The 17,805-nt window shown below is 46.6% G+C and overlaps 1 protein-coding gene across 4 annotated transcripts in view; it reads left to right on the plus strand.

Moving 5' to 3' along the window:
• Positions 1–14,449, plus strand: part of slc44a1b (solute carrier family 44 member 1b) — a 37,925-nt gene extending 23,476 nt beyond the window's left edge. For 2 of the 4 annotated variants that reach the window (XM_054739431.2, XM_070549960.1), the window contains 12 exons: positions 264–357; positions 431–600; positions 1,339–1,428; positions 1,512–1,675; positions 1,746–1,932; positions 2,032–2,200; positions 2,300–2,456; positions 2,550–2,633; positions 2,709–2,846; positions 4,339–4,575; positions 5,553–5,651; positions 7,207–7,509. In XM_054739431.2, the coding sequence (XP_054595406.2) occupies positions 264–357; positions 431–600; positions 1,339–1,428; positions 1,512–1,675; positions 1,746–1,932; positions 2,032–2,200; positions 2,300–2,456; positions 2,550–2,633; positions 2,709–2,846; positions 4,339–4,575; positions 5,553–5,651; positions 7,207–7,293 (1,676 nt within the window). In that variant the 3' untranslated portion in view covers positions 7,294–7,509. Of the gene's footprint in view, positions 1–263; positions 358–430; positions 601–1,338; positions 1,429–1,511; positions 1,676–1,745; positions 1,933–2,031; positions 2,201–2,299; positions 2,457–2,549; positions 2,634–2,708; positions 2,847–4,338; positions 4,576–5,552; positions 5,652–5,911; positions 6,214–7,206; positions 7,510–14,198 lie in introns of those variants that run through there. The other 2 variants (XM_054739430.2, XM_015952499.3) reach the window with 2 other exon arrangements.
• The last annotated feature ends 3,356 nt before the right edge of the window (positions 14,450–17,805 follow it).

Here is a 17,805-nt window from a genome sequence, read left to right on the forward strand (position 1 = left end):
CACTCCGGCAGCACAGCAGAAACAAAGGCTGCATTAGTGAGAATTGAGTCAGTGGTACCAGTCAGTGACTCACAGCTTTCACTGTCCATAACTTGGTCACATGACCTTGGTCACATGACCTAACAGCTCCACAGCCCCCTGTGTGAAAAAGGAGCCTCTCAGGAACCTGTTGGCCTGTTACACTGAGTCCACAGGTCTGATGTTTCTGTTTATCATCGTAATTATGGACACTGTCTCGTGGTGTCTCTCTGGTTCTCTTCCAGGCTCTGAGTTGTGTTCATATGAACTAGCAGGTCATAAATATCCTGGTCTCCCTGAGAGATTCACTAAATGTCCTAAACTTCCTGTGCCACGCAGGTATGTTCCAGTTTTCTCTTGAGAATCTTCAGTAGAACCGGTCCTGACATCTGATCCCTGTGTTTGTCCTCAGCAAGCCGCTGCCGGTGTTTAACCGCTGCACTCCGGTGGACGTCTCCTGCTACGCCAAGTTTGCAGAGGCCGTGGTGACCTTTGTGGGGGACAGCAGCGTCTTACACAGTTTGATCGCTGGTGTCGCAGCTAGTAAAGAGATCATCATCGGACTATGTGTCCTTGCTCTGGGTGAGAGCCACTAAAGGCTGTAATGTCACCTGTTACCAGTGTTGGCAAAGGTCGTTTAAAAAACGAACTAGTTCTTTTTTCATCTATCTATCTATCTATCTATCTATCTATCTATCTATCTATCTATCTGTCTGTCTGTCTGTCTGTCTGTCTGTCTGTCTGTCTGTCTGTCTGTCTGTCTGTCTGTGTGTATATATGTATATATATATATATATATATATATATATATATATATATATACATATATATATATATATATATATATATATATATATACATATATATATATATATACATATATACACACACATATATATATATATATATACATATATATACACATATACATATATATATATATATATATATATATATATATATATATGTATATATATATGTATATATATATATATATACATATATATATATATACATATATATATATATATATATACATATATATATATATATATACATATATCTTATGAAATACTTTTCCAATGTTTGGCACCCGTTCAGTCCACACTCATTCATACACGCGTTCATAAACCCGTTCACGCATGCCAGGATGAACGCACTCACTTTTACGTTCGTCGGGCAAAATATGAACGAGTTCAGTTCACGTTCACAACAAAAAATGAACAAATTCACGAACGATCGTTCAATGAACGCGTTCGGCCACAACACTGCCTGTTACTGAGACACAACTGAACCCTAAATGGCTGTTCTGTCTTTTAGGCTTGTCCATGATCCTCATGGTGATCATTCGTTACATCTCCGCTGTCCTTGTCTGGATCCTCACCTCGCTGGTCGTTCTCGGATCCCTTGGTGAGATGGGTTGTAATGTTTGTCCCGGTGAACGGGTGATCTATTTAGTTTTTTTCCCCCTAATTCTTGTGTCTGTGTCTCAGCTGGGACGAGTATCCTTTGGTGGTTTTACATTGACTACCAACTTTACGGCAATGACACATCCTCCAAAGTCCTGAAAGAGGAGCCAGAGGAGACGAGGGTGGAGCAAAGCAGGGACAGTGGCCAGGCGCTGCTGGTGTATGCTGTCTCTGCCACCGTCTTCACAGTACGTATGTGAGCCAAACAGGAGCACCTGTTCAGTGTCAGCAGTGCTGAGTGTGTGTGTGTGTGTTCAGATCATCCTGCTTCTGCTGATGCTGTTCATGAGGAAACGAGTGGCACTCACCATCGCGCTGTTCCATGTCGCTGGGAAGGTCTTCACCCACCTCCCCCTCCTCACACTACAGCCTTTTGTTACCTTCTTCGCCCTCCTCCTCTTCTGGGTCTACTGGATCCTGGTGCTGCTGTTTCTAGGAACCACAGGTCTCTCGCACGCACTAACACACACACACACACACATATGACACGGTACACACACGCAAACACACACAGACACAAAATTTAGGTTCTGTTGCTCTGCAGGAAACCCGGAGGAGAATGAGGAGACCGGACTGACAGAGTTCAGGCTGACAGGTCCTTTGCAGTACCTGACGTGGTACCACGCCGTGGGCCTGGTTTGGATCAGTGAGTTTATCCTGGCCTGTCAACAGATGACTGTAGCTGGCGCCGTGGTTACGTACTACTTTACCAGGTGAGAACCTTCATGCCCTTACACCACCCACCCGATTATACGAGACTGCACTAGTCCGGACCACTGACATCACATGTAAACAATAAATCTGTCCTTCAGGGACAAGAACAGGCTCCCAGTGACCCCAATTCTGTCCTCGGTTCTGAGGCTGGTCCGGTACCACCTGGGAACCGTCGCTAAGGGGTCCTTCATTATCACGCTGGTCAAGATTCCTCGACTCTTCCTCATGTACATCCACAACCAGCTCAAAGGACGGGTGAGAACATCTTTCACCCTGACTGGGTTCTGTGCAAATGTTTGACAAATAAAGATTTGTTTTGAAGTCATATGACCTGCTGGTTGTTTTCAGGAGAACATGTGTGCTCGTTGTCTGCTCAAATCCTGCATCTGTTGTCTGTGGTGTTTGGAGAAGTGCCTCAACTACCTAAATCAGGTATTGTTTCCTCCAGCCTTCTGACTGTTCCTCCGAGTCTGTCTGACCGAGTCCTTATCTGTGTGTTTTCCTCAGAATGCATATGCAGCCACAGCCATTAACAGCACCAGCTTCTGCTGGTCGGCACGCGATGCCTTTGTTATTTTGGTGGAAAATGCACTGCGTGTCGCTACGATCAACGCAGTCGGAGACTTTGTGCTCTTCCTAGGGAAGGTAAGACTTTACCATGGTTTGAGTTTGGTTGTAGTTGGATTTGAGAGCGTTGTTCTTTTAATGAGAGGAATATCTGGGCCAAAGTCTTTCTCAGAATTCAGGATAATCTACCTGTTGGTTTAGGTCGGGGGCCGGCAACCCGCGGCTCTGGAGCCGCATGCGGCTCTTCCATCCATCTGATGCGGCTCTCTGTGCTTGTAAAATAATGAATGGATAATTAAATAAAATGCTTTATATTTTACTGCATTAATTTTACATCTGTATGCCAATTATAAATTTAAAGATTGCCTGCGTAAACCTGAACAGGCCCAACCCGGTCTTACTGTGAGACCGGGTTGATGGGTCACGCTTGTGCGTAATCATGTCGGCGCTTTCTGAGCTGACGAGGATGTGAGATTCTGGGCTTCTCCTCAGACGGCTCCTGGATGTGTCGCCACATTGGAGACAGGAACAAGCGCTATTCAGCCAAGGTTTCATAATCAGGGAACATTTACTAAGTGACAAGTTTCGCTTCAGTCGGAGGAATCTTCCTGCATGCGCTCTAGTTCTGCGACGTGCTCCAAGCCCCTCTCCACATCTTCAGCTCGCTGTGCATCGTACGTAGTACGCGCTGACAGTGAGCTGCGCTGAGCAGTGTCCAGCTCAGATGTTCAGATGGGAATCATTTCTTGAGTGATTTAGCTACATCTGCGATGTGCGTAACGAATAAAGTGTCAGTTCGTCTGCATGCGTCGGGGTAATTCTTTCTATTCTTTCTCCGTCAAAATAAACGGCCAAATACGGGAACTATCCGGTCAACACAATCCCTGCTTTTAACTGTTTTGTTTTCTTGTGAAAATTGTTGTAAAGAGATATAATTTAACTTGATTAACACCAGAGCCAGGCGCACTGCGCCGTTGTCTCCGTCACTGTAAATGAGGGGAAAACAAATTGATCGGATCCTTTTCTGACCTTCCCCACCTACAAAGTTTAATTACAACAAGCAAACGTGACAGAGCCTGGATTTGTATTCTGAACAGTCTAAACATGTTTTAAAAAGAAACATATGACAAAAGTGGCACCTGCTCAGTAAAACCACCAACTGGGTGAAAAATATCTAAATATTGTAGGCAGAGACGGGCTACAACTTCTGGATCCTTTTTATATAAATCGTTTTATTGATTATCGTCTTATGAAAGATAACTTTGACGTACACGAGCGACCGGTATCGGCTGCTGTCACCTGTTGTGAGCAGCTCTCTGCTGTCTGAGGGTAGGCCCCGCCCACAACGCCACGGCTGCTGTGGCTCCCAGTGTTTTCTTTACTGTGGGAAACGGGTAATAATGGCTCTTTGATGGGAACAGGTTGCCGACCCCTGGTTTAGGTTTAGAGGCAGTTCGGGATTCTTCTATGGTTTGTAGCTGCTGGAACAGATAAAACTCTGTGTGGCGACCTGACAGAGGTCAAAACTCTATCTGGAACCCATGCTCATCGTAAGAATGTGTCTTCTCAGGTCCTAATCATGACATCTACTGCATTTGCCGGTGTCGTCCTCCTCAACTACCAACGTGATTATGCAGAGTGGGTGCTACCGCTCTTCATCGTGTGTCTCTTCTCCTTCCTGGTGGCCCACTGCTTCCTGTCCATTTTTGAGATTGTGGTGGACGTCCTGTTCTTGTGCTTCGCCATCGACACCAAGTACAATGACGGCACTCCGGGAAAGGAGTTTTTCATGGACAAAGCTTTGATGGTGAGACAGCAGCAGGCATGACAAACGACTAGGAGTCTTATAGAGCTAGGATTGGGATAATATTTTATGTAACTTGTACCAAGTTTTGTAACTGTAACTTTCATTTTGTGGCATGTACTTCTTGTTTTGTAACATGTAAATTTTGGTACGTAACACGAAACTTTCATTTAGTAAAAAAATCAGTGGACAAGTTTCAAGTCACAACTCTCAAAACACATGTGTTTTGTAACTGTAGGCTGAGATGTGTGTTTTGAGAGATGTGATTTGAAACGTGTTCATTGATTTTTTTTCTCTGCAAGTTACAAAATGAAAGTTTCACGTTACGTACCGAAAGTAACATGTTACATAACAAAAGTCATGTGTTACAAAACGAAAGTTACGTGCTACAAAACACGAATCACATGCTGCAAAATGGAACTTACAGTTACAAAACCTGGTACAAGTTACACGTACTATTGTCCCAATCCTAGCTCCATAGTCTTACCCTCACAAGGTTGTAAAGAATCAAGTCACATTTCCATAGAAAAGAAAACACACAGAAACATCTACAGGGAGATACACACCTCTAACTCACCTGTAACCTCTCCATATTTACCTGTGACACTTCAGTAACTCTCCTTGGACTTTTTTTGTAATCCACCTGTGACTCAACTCAAACTCACCTTCGAGCCACTTGTAACACTACTTGGACTCGCCTGTAACTCGGCTTTGGCATACCTGTAATTTACTTGTTGCCTTCCTGTAACCCACAGGTCACTCACCTGTAACTCATCTGACACGACACACCTGTAATCCTGTAACCCACCTGACTGAACCACTTGCGACTCACTCGTGACCTACTTGTGACACACTAGTAACTCAGATGTCACTCACCTTTACTCCACTCACCTGTAACACACTTGTGACTCGGCTGTGACCTTCCTCTGACGCACCTTCATTCTCTGATTCCTCGACCTATCTTTTTGCCCTCTGTACAGGAGTTTGTGGAAAGCAGCCGGCGGCTAGAGCGCGCAGGGGGACGTGGGCGGAGCAGAGTGAAGGAGGCTGCATCAGAACGGGTAGAGATGAAGCCCATGGTGAGTGAATGCACTGCTGAAGGGGGCGTGACCAGGCGGAGAGATTCTACAGAAAAAGCAGGGTTGGGGGCAGGGCTGCACTGGGGTGAGGGAGGGGAATGGGAGGAGCTTCAGGAGTTCCAGGTGTACTATCTGATAGTGGGGGTGCTGGTGGACTGGGTGCTGAAGGAGCAGAGCGACTTCGTCCTCTGTCTCAGCGAGGATGTCGTCCTCTTCCTCTGCATCTGTCTGCCTACTTCCACCCTTTTCCTTTTTGCCAGCCTGCTGCACACACCAAGCCCTGCCCCTTCACCAACTCTACTGCTAATTCAGCCACCATCACTGCCACATGCTAACACATCAGGCTAATGGATGAACGCTAACATGAACTTGGGCTGGATGAGCTCCGATGCATGCTAATACCATCATCATCATCATCATCATCATCACCACCACCATTATCGTCATCCTTCTCCTCTCTGCTGCTGGTTCTGATGGACCTGAACACAGTGACTTTCTGTTGACTTTATTTTTTTACTTTTGTACTTTCTTATGGAGAATATTTTTATAAAGTTCTGAAGGTTCTGTTGGGCCTTTTTTCATCACATGGTGCTTTAACATGACCAAGGACTCAGCAGGTACACCAGACCAGTCCACAGTGCCAGACCCACTTCTGGAAGCTTGCTCTCATATTCTAAAACAATCAGAACCTGCCACCCTTAAGTTTAGGACTTAACAAAAACTGTTGTCATTTTGCAGCAGGAGAAATGATGGGAGACAGAAACTGACTATTCTGACCCATTTTTAACAAACAGACCTAGTTAGATTGTCAGATTCTTCTGATTCTGTTTCTGAGTCCAACTACAAATACCTGGTTCTGTTTAGAGTCATGTGTAGAGGTGGTTCTTGTCGGTAAAAGGTACTGGACCTCTGAGGTGATGTAACAAGCAGTTACCTGGCTTCCTTCATCACACAGGCTTCTTGACCTCCTGGACCACTACAGGCCTTAGAGCACCTGCTGTTGATGGTTCTGGTGTCACTCACACATCACTCTGAACATCTGAACATGGGCTTTATCAGGTGGACCTCTGCAGCTGATCAGATATTTTGTTAGAAGTTGTAAGGGGGGTTCATTATCTTTATTAGCAAAACAAAAGCCGAGGAAAATCCTGATTCTGAGGGTCAGTTAAGACATCTTGGTGTAGACAACAGGGAATAACGGTCTTCTCCTGGTTTGGTCCCAAAGTGGTCTACAGCTCCAAACTTAAAGTTAGGTTAGATCAAATAGACCCTGATCATGAAATTTTAAAGGTTCTGATTCCAGAAGAGGGTTTGGATTTTGTTTTTTTGTTTTTCAGGCTGAATAAACATTTACTGAACCCAAAATGTTTTGAATAATGGAAATCACTTTGATGCACTTGTGGTCTGCTGGGTCCTTAGAACCTGCCTTGGAACACGACTCAGTTTGAGCAGTCCTACAGGAATTTTCACTCGGAAATTAAAATCAGAAGTCTTTCATATTATTATTTATTTTAACTTATTGTAGAACTAAAATAAAGTAATGTTTCCATCACAGGAACAGCAACGAAGCAGGCTATCAGACGAAACGTTCTACCTCCCAGAGGTTTCCTCAGAAATGTTCCTGAACACTAAAAAGTTCTGAGTTCTTTTGGAGGAAACTCAGTGGATATTTTAGGTGGTTCTGGACTGGATCAGCTGGGGGAACTCTGATGTGATTGGTTATTGATCGAAGTTTCCTGTTCACAATTGTCACACTTCTACTGATAAAAACTGAGGCAGTTGTTTCTCCCTCACAGACTCAGAGATGACTTGGATTCAACACTTTATGAAAATAAAGATTTAACACGTTCTGAAGTAACATGATAAAAATGATTTTTGAATTAATGTCAACACATCATCTGATAATAGATCTTAAATTAAAACATTTAACTTATGGTAAATAATAGAGATGAGGTATGGATGAAATCAGATAAAAAAAAAGGATTATGGAGAGGGACATGTACAATGATATGGATTTTATAAACAGAGAAACGTAGTAATTTGGAGATGTTTAGTCTTGAATGAACCAGGCAAAATTTAGAATCTGGGCCTGATTGAACTCCTTGAACCATCACCTTATCGTGGTGGAGGAGTTTGAGTGCCCTAATGATCCTAGGTGCTATGTTGTCTGCGGCACTTTGTGCCCCTGGTAGGGTCTCCCATGACAAATTGGTCTTAGGTGAAGGGTGAGACAAAGAATGGTTCAGAGGATCTTTCATGGATGTACAATCAAAGAGTCGGGAGTACCCGGCCCGGAGGGTTACCGGGGTCCCACCCTGGAGCCAGGCCTGGGGTTGGGGCCCGTGAGCGAGCGCCTGGTGGCCGGGCTTTCGCCCATGGGGCCCGGCCGGGCCCAGCCCGAACTGGATACATGGGCTCATCCAACTGTGGACCCACCACCCGCAGGAGGAACATGAAGGGTCCGGTGCAGTGTGGATCGGGTGGCAGACCGAGGCTGGAGCATTGGCGGTCCGATCCCCGGACAAGAAAACTGGTTTTTGGGACATGGAACATCACCTCGCTGGCGGGGAAGGAGCAGGAGCTTGTGGCAGAGGTTGAGCGGTATCGGCTAGATATAGTCGGACTCACCTCGACACATAGCATTGGCTCCGGAACCCAAGTCCTTGAGAGGGGTTGGACACTCTCCTTTGCTGGAGTTGCTCTGGGTGAGAGGCGGAGGGCTGGGGTTGGCTTTTTGTTAGTCCCAAGACTCTCTGCCTGTGCGTTGGGGTTTACCCCGGGGGACGAGAGGGTAGCTTTCCTGCGCCTTCGGGTCGGGGAATGGGTCCTGACTGTTGTTTGTGCTTATGGGCCAAATATCAGTTCAGAGTACCCACCATTTTTGGAGTCCCTGGGACGAGTGCTAGATAGTGCCCCATCACGGGACTCCATTGTCCTGCTGGGGGACTTCAATGCTCACGTGGGCAATGACAGCTTGACCTGGAGGGGTGTGATTGGGAGGAACGGCCCGCCTGATCGGAACTGGAGTGGTGTTTTGTTATTGGACTTCTGTGCAAGCCGCAGTTTGGCCATAACGAACACCATGTTCGAACATAAGGATGCCCATCGGTACACTTGGTACCAGGGCAGCCTAGGTCGCAGGTCGATGATAGACTTTGTAGTCGTATCATCCGAACTGCGGCCTTATGTTTTGGACACTTGAGTGAAGAGAGGAGCGGAGCTATCAACTTATCACCACCTGGTGGTGAGTTGGATCAGATGGCAGGGGAAGATGCCGCGTAGACCTGGTAGACCCAAACACATAGTGAGGGTCTGCTGGGAACGCCTGGCAGAAGAACCTGTCAAGACGGTCTTCAACTCCCACCTCCGGCAGAGCTTTGACTGAGAGCAGTGGGGGACATTGACTCTGATTGGGCCTTGTTCCACTCTGTGATTGTTGAGGCGGCTGTTGCTAGCTGTGGTCTCAAGGTGGCCGGTGTCAGTCATGGTGACAACCCCCCTACCCGCTGGTGGACACCAGAGGTTCGGGAAGCCGTCAGGCTGAAGAAGGAGGCCTACAGGGCGTGGCTTGTCTGTGGGTCTCCGGAGGCAGCAAACAGGTACTGGATAGCCAATCGGGGTGCAGCAGTGGCAGTTGCCGAGGCAAAATCTCGGGCGTGGGAGGAGTTTGGTGAGGCTATGGAGAAAGACTGTCGATCGGCTCCAAAGAGGTTCTGGCAAACTGCTCGGCGCCTCAGAAGAGGAAAGCAGCAACTGGCTCACACTGTTTACAGTGGGGATGGAGAGCTGCTGACGTCAACTGGGGCTATAGTCGGACGGTGGAAGGAATACTTTGAGGAGCTCTTCAATCCCACCTACGCGCATTCCGAGGAGGAACCAGAGCTGGGAGGCCTGGGGATGGACTGTCCAATCTCAGGGGGAGAAGTTGCTGAGGTAGTCAAACAACTACACAGCGGCAGAGCCCCGGGGGCGGATTAGATTCGTCCTGGGTATCTCAAGGCTATGGATGTTGTAGGGCTGTCGTGGTTGACATGTCTCTGCAACATTGCGTGGTCATCGGGGGCAGTTCCTGTGGAGTGGCAGACTGTGGTGGTGGTCCCCATCTTTAAGAAGATTGACCTGAGGGTGTGTTCCAACTATAGGGGGATCACACTCCCCAGCCTCCCTGGAAAGGCCTACTCCAAGGTACTGGAGAGGAGGGTCCGATTGATAGTTGAGTCTCAGATTGAGGAGGAGCAATGTGGTTTTCGTCCTGGCCGTGGAACTGTGGACCAGCTCTATACCCTTGCAAGGGTGATGGAGGGGGCATGGGAGTTTGCCCAACCAGTCCACATGTGTTTTGTGGATTTGGAGAAGGCTTATGACTATGTCCCCAGGCACACCCTGTGGGCGACGCTCCAGGAGTATGGGGTGGGTGGCTTTCTGTTAAAGGCCATTCAGTCCCTTTACCAGAGGAGCATGAGTTTGGTCCGCATAGCCGGTAGTAAGTCGGACCTGTTCTCGGTGAGGGTTGGACTCCGCCAGGGCTGCCCTTTGTCACCATTTCTGTTCATTACCTTTATGGACAGAATTTCTAGGCGCAGCGGTGGTGTGGAGTGTGTCGAGTTTGTTGGCAGGAAAATCTAGTCTCTGCTTTTTGCGGATGATGTGGTCCTCCTAGCTTCATCCAGCTCTGACCTTCAGCTCTTGCTGGGTAGGTTCGCGGCCGAGTGTGAAGCGGCTGGGATGAGGGTCAGCACCTCCAAATCTGAGACCATGGTTCTCGACCGAAAAAGGGTGGCTTGCCAACTCCGGGTCGGGAGAGAGGTCCTACCTCAAGTGGAGGAGTTTAAGTATCTCGGGGTCATGTTCACGAGTGAGGGTAGGAGGGATCAGGAGATCGACAGGCGGATTGGTTCAGCGTCTGCAGTGATGCGGATGCTGAGCCGATCTGTCGTGGTGAAGAGGGAGCTGAGCCACAAAGCCAGGCTCTCGATTTACCGGTCAATCTACGTCCCAATCCTCACCTATGGTCATGAGCTTTGGGTAATGACCAAAAGAACGAGATTGCGGATACAAGTGGCCAAAATGAGTTTCCTCCGTAGGGTGGCTGGGCTCAGCCTTAGAGATAGGGTGAGGAGCTCAGACATTCGGGAGGGACTCTAGAACCGCTGCTCCTCCGGATCGAAAGGAGTCAGTTGAGGTGGTTTGGGCATCTGGTCAGGATGCCTCCTGGATGCCTTCCTGGGGAGGTGTTTCGGGCATGTTCTACCGGCAGGAGGCCCCTGGGTCGACCCAGGACACGTTGGAGAGGTTACATTTCCAATCTGGTCCGGGAACGCCTTGGGGGTCCTGCTGGAGGACCTGGTGGAGAAGGCCGGGGGAGAGGACGGTCTGGAGCTCCCTAGTTGGGATGCTGCCCCCGCGACCCGGACCCGGATAAGCAGAGGAAGACGACGACGACGGCCTGATTGAAGTGAGTTGAGAGAGAGACAAAGCATCAGTATATGTTGGTAAGTAAAAGTGTTTATTAATTTGTCATTAGACTCAAGAGTTTAGTCACTCAGTTCTTCCTCCAAAACAACAGAAAAAACTCTGTCTCACAACTGTATGCGTACTCTGTCTCAAGAAGTCCTGGTTTGTCCCAAAGGAATTCCAGGTGGATCAGGGAAAAGTGGGTTAAAGATCAACCAGCTGAAAACAGGATCTGGCCTACCGGGAATTCCTCAGGGATGGAGGCACTAGGGAGGGTCCATCGGATTGTCGAACCTCAAAATCAGGAGGATTAATGTGGTTTTTGTCCTGGCCGTGGAACACTGGACCAGCTCTACCCTTTGAGGGGTCCTGGAGGGTGAGTGGGAGTTGGCCCAACCAATCTACATGTGTTTGTGGGTTTGGAGAAGGCTTTTGACCATGTCTTTCGGGGGGCACTGTATATTTGGTATATATGTTAGATCCCTGTATGACTGGTGTGAACCCCATTACCAGTAGTAATTCGGGTTCTTTCCTGGTGAGAGTGGGACTCTGCCAAGGCTGCCTTTTATCTCTGCAGGGTACATGGACTCTCCCTGAGTCCCATTCAGGAGGGTCTTAGAGCAGATTTGCTGCTCCTCCACATCAAGAGGAGGCAGTTGAGGTGACTTGGGCATCTGATTAGGATGCCTCCCAGGTAGGGATGGGTACCGAATTCGGTACGTTTTAGGGTACCGACCGAATTCCATAGTACCGACCGAGCACCAATTCACGTCATTTCAAACGGTGCCTTGTTTCGGTACCCGTCCTTCATAACGAGAACTTGCCTAGACAGCTGCGCATGCGCAAGAGCGTTTTGTCGTCGGTCGCTGCGAGCCAGTTGTAAACAGAGCAGCATGGTAGAAAGAACGCAGGCTAAAGCTTGGGTCCACTTCACTAAATGTGATGGGTAACTGGGTCATGATGACACCAGCGACAACGATCTAAGTGAGACATCCTCATCTTAATCTGCTCCGGTAGGTAAATATAATTAGCTTGATATGTTAGCTTCCGTTTCGCTAATGGTGCGTTCGCTTTCTCCTCGGAACTCTGAATTCCCGACTAGAAGAACATGAATGCGCTCTAAAGTTTGGCTTCACTTTACTAAATGCGACGGGTGAAGACGACACCAGTGACAACAATCTAAGTGTGAGGCATCATCGTTTTAATCTGCTCCAGCAGCTAAATAAACTGTTTAAGATAACGTTAGCTTGGTATGTTAACTTCCATTGCTACCATTGTTATTAGCTAATGGTGCGTTCGCTTTTTCCTCGGAAATTCTAACTTCCCAGTAGGAAAAATCAAATGAAAAAGGACGGCAAAAGGAATGAAAATACACAGTAAATTTAGTTCACAGTAAAGATGTTTGCTTCAGTTTAATTATCAGCTTATAAAACTACAAGGATGATGTTAAAATACAAACAGTTGTATGTTATTTATCGTGATATTTATCAAATATGGTTATATATTGAGAAAAATATATATTTAATTATAAAAGATAATTAAAATAATAAACACTCAAAAGTATCGAAAATTGGTACCGTTAAGTACCGGTATCGATTCGTAGGTACCGGGAATTAGTACCGGATCGATTCAAATGTCAACGGTACCCATCCCTACTCCCAGGTGACGTTTTCCGAGCACGTCCAACTGGGAAAAGACCGAAAGGAAGACCCAGGACATGCTGGAGGAATCATGTCTCTTGGCTGGTCAGGGAACGCCTTGGGATCCCCCTGGAAGAGCTGGCCCAAGTGGTTTGGGAGAGGCAAGTGCATCTCTGCTTAGGCTGCTGCCCCCGCGACCCATCCCCGGATAAGGGGAAGAGAATGGACGGATGGAGGCAGCAGGTCTTAAGACCAGAGTCTGATGGCAGTCTGAGACCTGAATTGTCCAGATAATTTAGAGGATGTTCTCAAACTGTGTATAGATAAACTGGTTCAGATGGTTTAAACATGACAGTGTCAGTAATTCCTTTGTCTTCTGGGGGAACAGATGGATAAGATCTGTTTGAGTAGTTCAATAAAACAACATATTCAGAGAGAAGGACTTTGAATTAATCTTATGTGGCTTTAAGCTGGTTTCAAACAGTTATGTTACTAATAATACAAAATCATCCTAAATTAATAACAGAACAGAAGCTACTTTAGTTAATGTTTCTGTCATGTTCTGTGTCCCCTTGGTCCCCAGCCCCCTCCTGTTCGTCCCCTGCATTCCCCTCATGTGTCCCCTTGTGCACTGTGTGTTCCTATGCTTCCCCAGCCCTCTCCAAGTTCACCTCACATGAAATATAATCACACAGCACCCTAACGCTAACACTTTGAATACACGTCAGATATCCAGTTTGGGAAAATATCAAATATGGAAATGCATAATGATATGGAATGTTTATTTCAGTGTGGTTTACAGAATCAAAAGCTGCAGAGAAGAGTAATCAGGCTTGGAGTACCATATCTAAGATAGGACTGTCTGACAGGTGTTAGGAGAGCTTCGATGGAAAACCCCTCTAGTACCACGACAGAGAGCAGTGCCGTTAAACAGGACAGACCATATAGGACCCTCACACAGACTGTCCCAGAGTCAATAGCATTGAATTAATTAAAACCGATAAAGCAGAACCATTTGGGTGAGTGGACTTCTCCCAGTTTTTTTCACGTTTTTGATGTGAGCCTGCAGAACGTCATCAGCCAATCCCAGACCATTACAGAGTCCTCCTGGCTGAGCAGGACATGCACCACCTTCCATTTAGTTAAAACTGTCATCAAACTCTTAATCTGCAAACCAATAGAAAACCACAATAAACTACAGTCATTTGGTGTTTTAGTGTTTGGCCTTGGCTCTGCAGCAGGGACTCTAAAGGATAATCCTTCAATTATCAGCTGATTGACTAATAGAGGAAAGGTTTCTTTCCGATGGTGGAATTTTAAACTCTAGTTGCCCTGCTCTGTTCTGTTGTCACCACTCATTTCCCATGATGCTTTGCTCTCACCTCGGCCTCCAGTATGTTCTGTATGTTGGTGCAGACGTGGCTGTTAACCATGTGCACGTTTCCCGTTTCAGGCTCCGGGGACGAGTTCAGCTTGACCAAAATCAGCCACTGGGACTTCTTAAAGAGACATTCCAAATGTTTATTTTTACCAACGTGTAACATGTTTACTATGGTTTCACTCCAGGGAAAATGATATTTTAATAAGAAACTGTAAAAACGTAACAATGTAATGAAGCACTTTATATGGAGGCACTGCAGATTTTAAAACAGGCTGATGCATTTTTTTGTAGTGATGTCGTTTTTATAAAACTCACTGAACTCATCGCCCACTGCTCCGTTTCTAACAACGTCACGCGCTTTGTTAACCTTTCTGTTCTGGAGGTGAAGCTCTCCTCACCTGGACTACGTTGCAGGGGCAGGGCCTGAGGACAGGCTCCACAGCTGCCTCTGCTAGCAGAGGGCAGAGTCTAAGACCAGACTTACTGCTGCAAGGTCATCACCATGGAAACACACTCCTTGGTCACTGGGACAGAGATCTGATTGGCTGTCAGATCAGTGACCAGTTTCTAAATTCAGCTGAAAGTTGAGGCCATGTGACTGGCAGCATCCATTCTGCTGACGTCTCAGATGTTCGCTCACTACAAGACATATTATTGAAAACAACTTCTTGTCCGGTGCCAAGTTCATGAACCGAAGCTGAGATTAGAGAAGAACTGTGTGGGTGAAGCTCCGTGCTGCAGTGATGGTCAGCAATAAGACAACCTGCATCTTTTGACCAGAACAACAAGTCTTCCTGCTTCTGTTGCCCCTTCGGACTCTACGAGGTCTCCTGGTTTCATCAACTACTCCCAATGTGATGCAGGTTTCCAGAGCATCCCACTGAACACAAAGGTTCGTCTGAATCAAGTGTCCCACTAAACCAGAGCATCCACAAACTGAGTTTCCCTCTGAACCCAAATGTCCTCATCAGCACAAGCGTCCCCCTGAACCCAAGTGTTGTCCTAAATTCTTTCTGCAACATAAACCCGTGGATCCCCCTGAACTTGGACATCCTTGAAACTGTGCATCACTCTGGACCTAAGTCACCTTTAATGCAAGCATTACCCAAATCTAAGCTTCCCCATGAACTTGAGTGTCTTACTTATTCTGAACTTCTCATCTCACACATTCCCCATAACCCAGACACTTTCCCCTGAAACTGTGTGTGTCTCTGAATATGAGAGTCCTCTTCAATTTGAGTTTCCCCCAAAATCTGAGCATCCCATTGATTCAAGTGTCCCCCTTAACCCAAGCATCTCTAAATCTGAACATCCTTGAACCAGAGCACAGCCCAGAACCAGAGCATACCCCAGAATCCAAGGGCCACCCTGAATGCAAGCATCCCAAAAAACCTGAACTCCGGCACCCCCCTGAATCCAAGTCTCCCCCTAAACCCAAGCGTCCCTGAAACTTTGCATCCTTAAGACTTTGCATCCCCCTGAATATGAACTTGAACCCCGAGCATCTCATTGAACCCAAGCGTTCCCCTGAATTGAACGTCTCCCAGAACCTGAGTGTCCCTCTCCAGACTCGTAGATTAGAATGCTGGTGAAGTTGACGAAGTGTCTCATAACATCCTGAAATGTCTTTCAGAAATACATTCATCTGCCACGAACACATCGCAAACGTCTTATGTCCAAAAAACTCATCATCTAGAAACGATGAGTCACTGCTCAGCTTCAGCCAATCAGCGCATGTCCCACAAAGAAGAAATTAGCACTCTTCATACCAACATCTGGATCACCACCAAGAACAACAGGAAGCATCTGGTCGGCTCTCAGAACTATGTGGTTGAGACTAAAGTCTAGAGGTCAGACTCAGTTTTTCATACATGGCACTGCCAAGGCGTTTCCACAGTAATGGACTATTCTCTCTGAGAGCATCCGCCTCTTGGCCTGTGTTTACATGATGCATCTGTAAAGATGAAATGCCTCTGAAGAGCCAAGGGAACCTGATGAAGACGGAGCTCCCTGAACACGGACACACAAGCATGTTTGATTAACAGTAGCTGATGGTGACTAATTGCACTAAAGATGGAGTTGGTTCAACACTGACATCAGAATAACATAGCTGAGTGTTTAGATCAGATGTGTTTGTTGCTCAGATAAGGATCCACCCATTTGAAGTTCAAATGTTTAAATCCTGCTTTCCGACTCGGGGTGATGCTGCTTCTGTTGCCAAGATAGATTAGGTTGCCGAGAGTTTCATTCCAACTTCACTCTAATAGGTTAGAGTTTATGTAAACATGGAAGTGAATAAATCCACCTGCAGGATGAACTCCAGTGTGATGCAGAAATTCACTTAATTGTTTAACAATAAAGAAAAACATTAACCGATTAAAACTCTAGAGGTTCCAGGGTCGAAAGTTTCTCTAAAACTGAATCAGGTTGTGATGAGATGGTCCAACACACATCTCTAGTGGGCCATTCCCATCTGTACCGGGTCGGCCCGGGCCGGGTAGCGTAGGTTGTTTACATATCTGGGTGGCCTGGAATTTTCCCGGGCCAACCAAGGCTCATTCTCGGCCCTCTTCCCGAGGGGTACTGCTTCAGGCCGACCAGGGCCAACACGCCCACTGCTGACAGTAAATTCACACCTTCCATTAGAGCAAGCCTCTGATTGGTGGGTAGAATCAGCCCACATGGGCTTAAGGCAAGGATGTGTGGAATCAACCGGGCCAGGCTGGGGCCGACTGGGGCTACCCGGCCCGGGCCGACCCGGTACAGATGGGAATGGCCCATAGGACTCTTCAAGAACGTGTGCAGCTGTATCAAGGAGAATCATGTCCAAATGTCTGGTGTGTGTGTGTTGGAGGTGTCAGAATTACCTGCGCAGGTGGTTATTCAAGATATGACATTCATCAACATCAGTAGGAGGCTGCAGCCGACGGGCCTGGCTGTTTTTTCACACCTTGCTGTTTTTCAGTGTTGAGATGGTTCTGTTTGTTTTAAATCTGGGAGACTTTCATTTATGTTCATCACAAAATGTGCTTTTCTACAGTCTGGGATGAGGTTCAGAGTTGGGACACAGAAACAGGCTCATGTCAAAATCTGTAACTCTTCATCTGTAGGTGAAACATTCAGAAGTGAGAGGTGACACCAGGACCATGTCGGAATGATGGAACTTAGAAACCAAACTAAGACATGAAGTTACGCTTGAGAGAAAGTTAAAGGCATTGATTTATAAACACAAAACATTTGAAAATAAAACATGAAGTCTTAAGAGTTTAATGGTAAAACCAGAGGTCCAAGAGTCAGCATTAAAGATCTTCTTAGTTCACTGCTTCCCTCAAGGTCAAGGTCTGAAGCTTTGACACAAAAAGATGTTCCACCTAAACAGGAACAGCTTCGAGGTTTTTAGTTTACTGCTGATTTATGTAGAAACAAAAGGTTCAACCATGAGTTTCAGAAAGCTTTCGGTGTCATTTGTTGGAATAAAACGCTCAACTCAGCTTTTAACCAAGCAACACACAGAGCAGACTTCACCCACAGAGAGATCGACTGTAGGAACTGATCCCAGGTCAGCTTTAGGAAGGGATTTGTGCAGTTTTACCATTTAGATATGTTAATTAGTTTCAGTCTCATGATCGTTTTCCACCTTGAACAAAAAAGGCTCTTTGAAAGGAAACCTTTTCCATTT

This window comes from Nothobranchius furzeri, chromosome 1 (assembly GCF_043380555.1).
Source record: "Nothobranchius furzeri strain GRZ-AD chromosome 1, NfurGRZ-RIMD1, whole genome shotgun sequence".
In the NCBI taxonomy this organism is placed as follows: domain Eukaryota; kingdom Metazoa; phylum Chordata; class Actinopteri; order Cyprinodontiformes; family Nothobranchiidae; genus Nothobranchius; species Nothobranchius furzeri.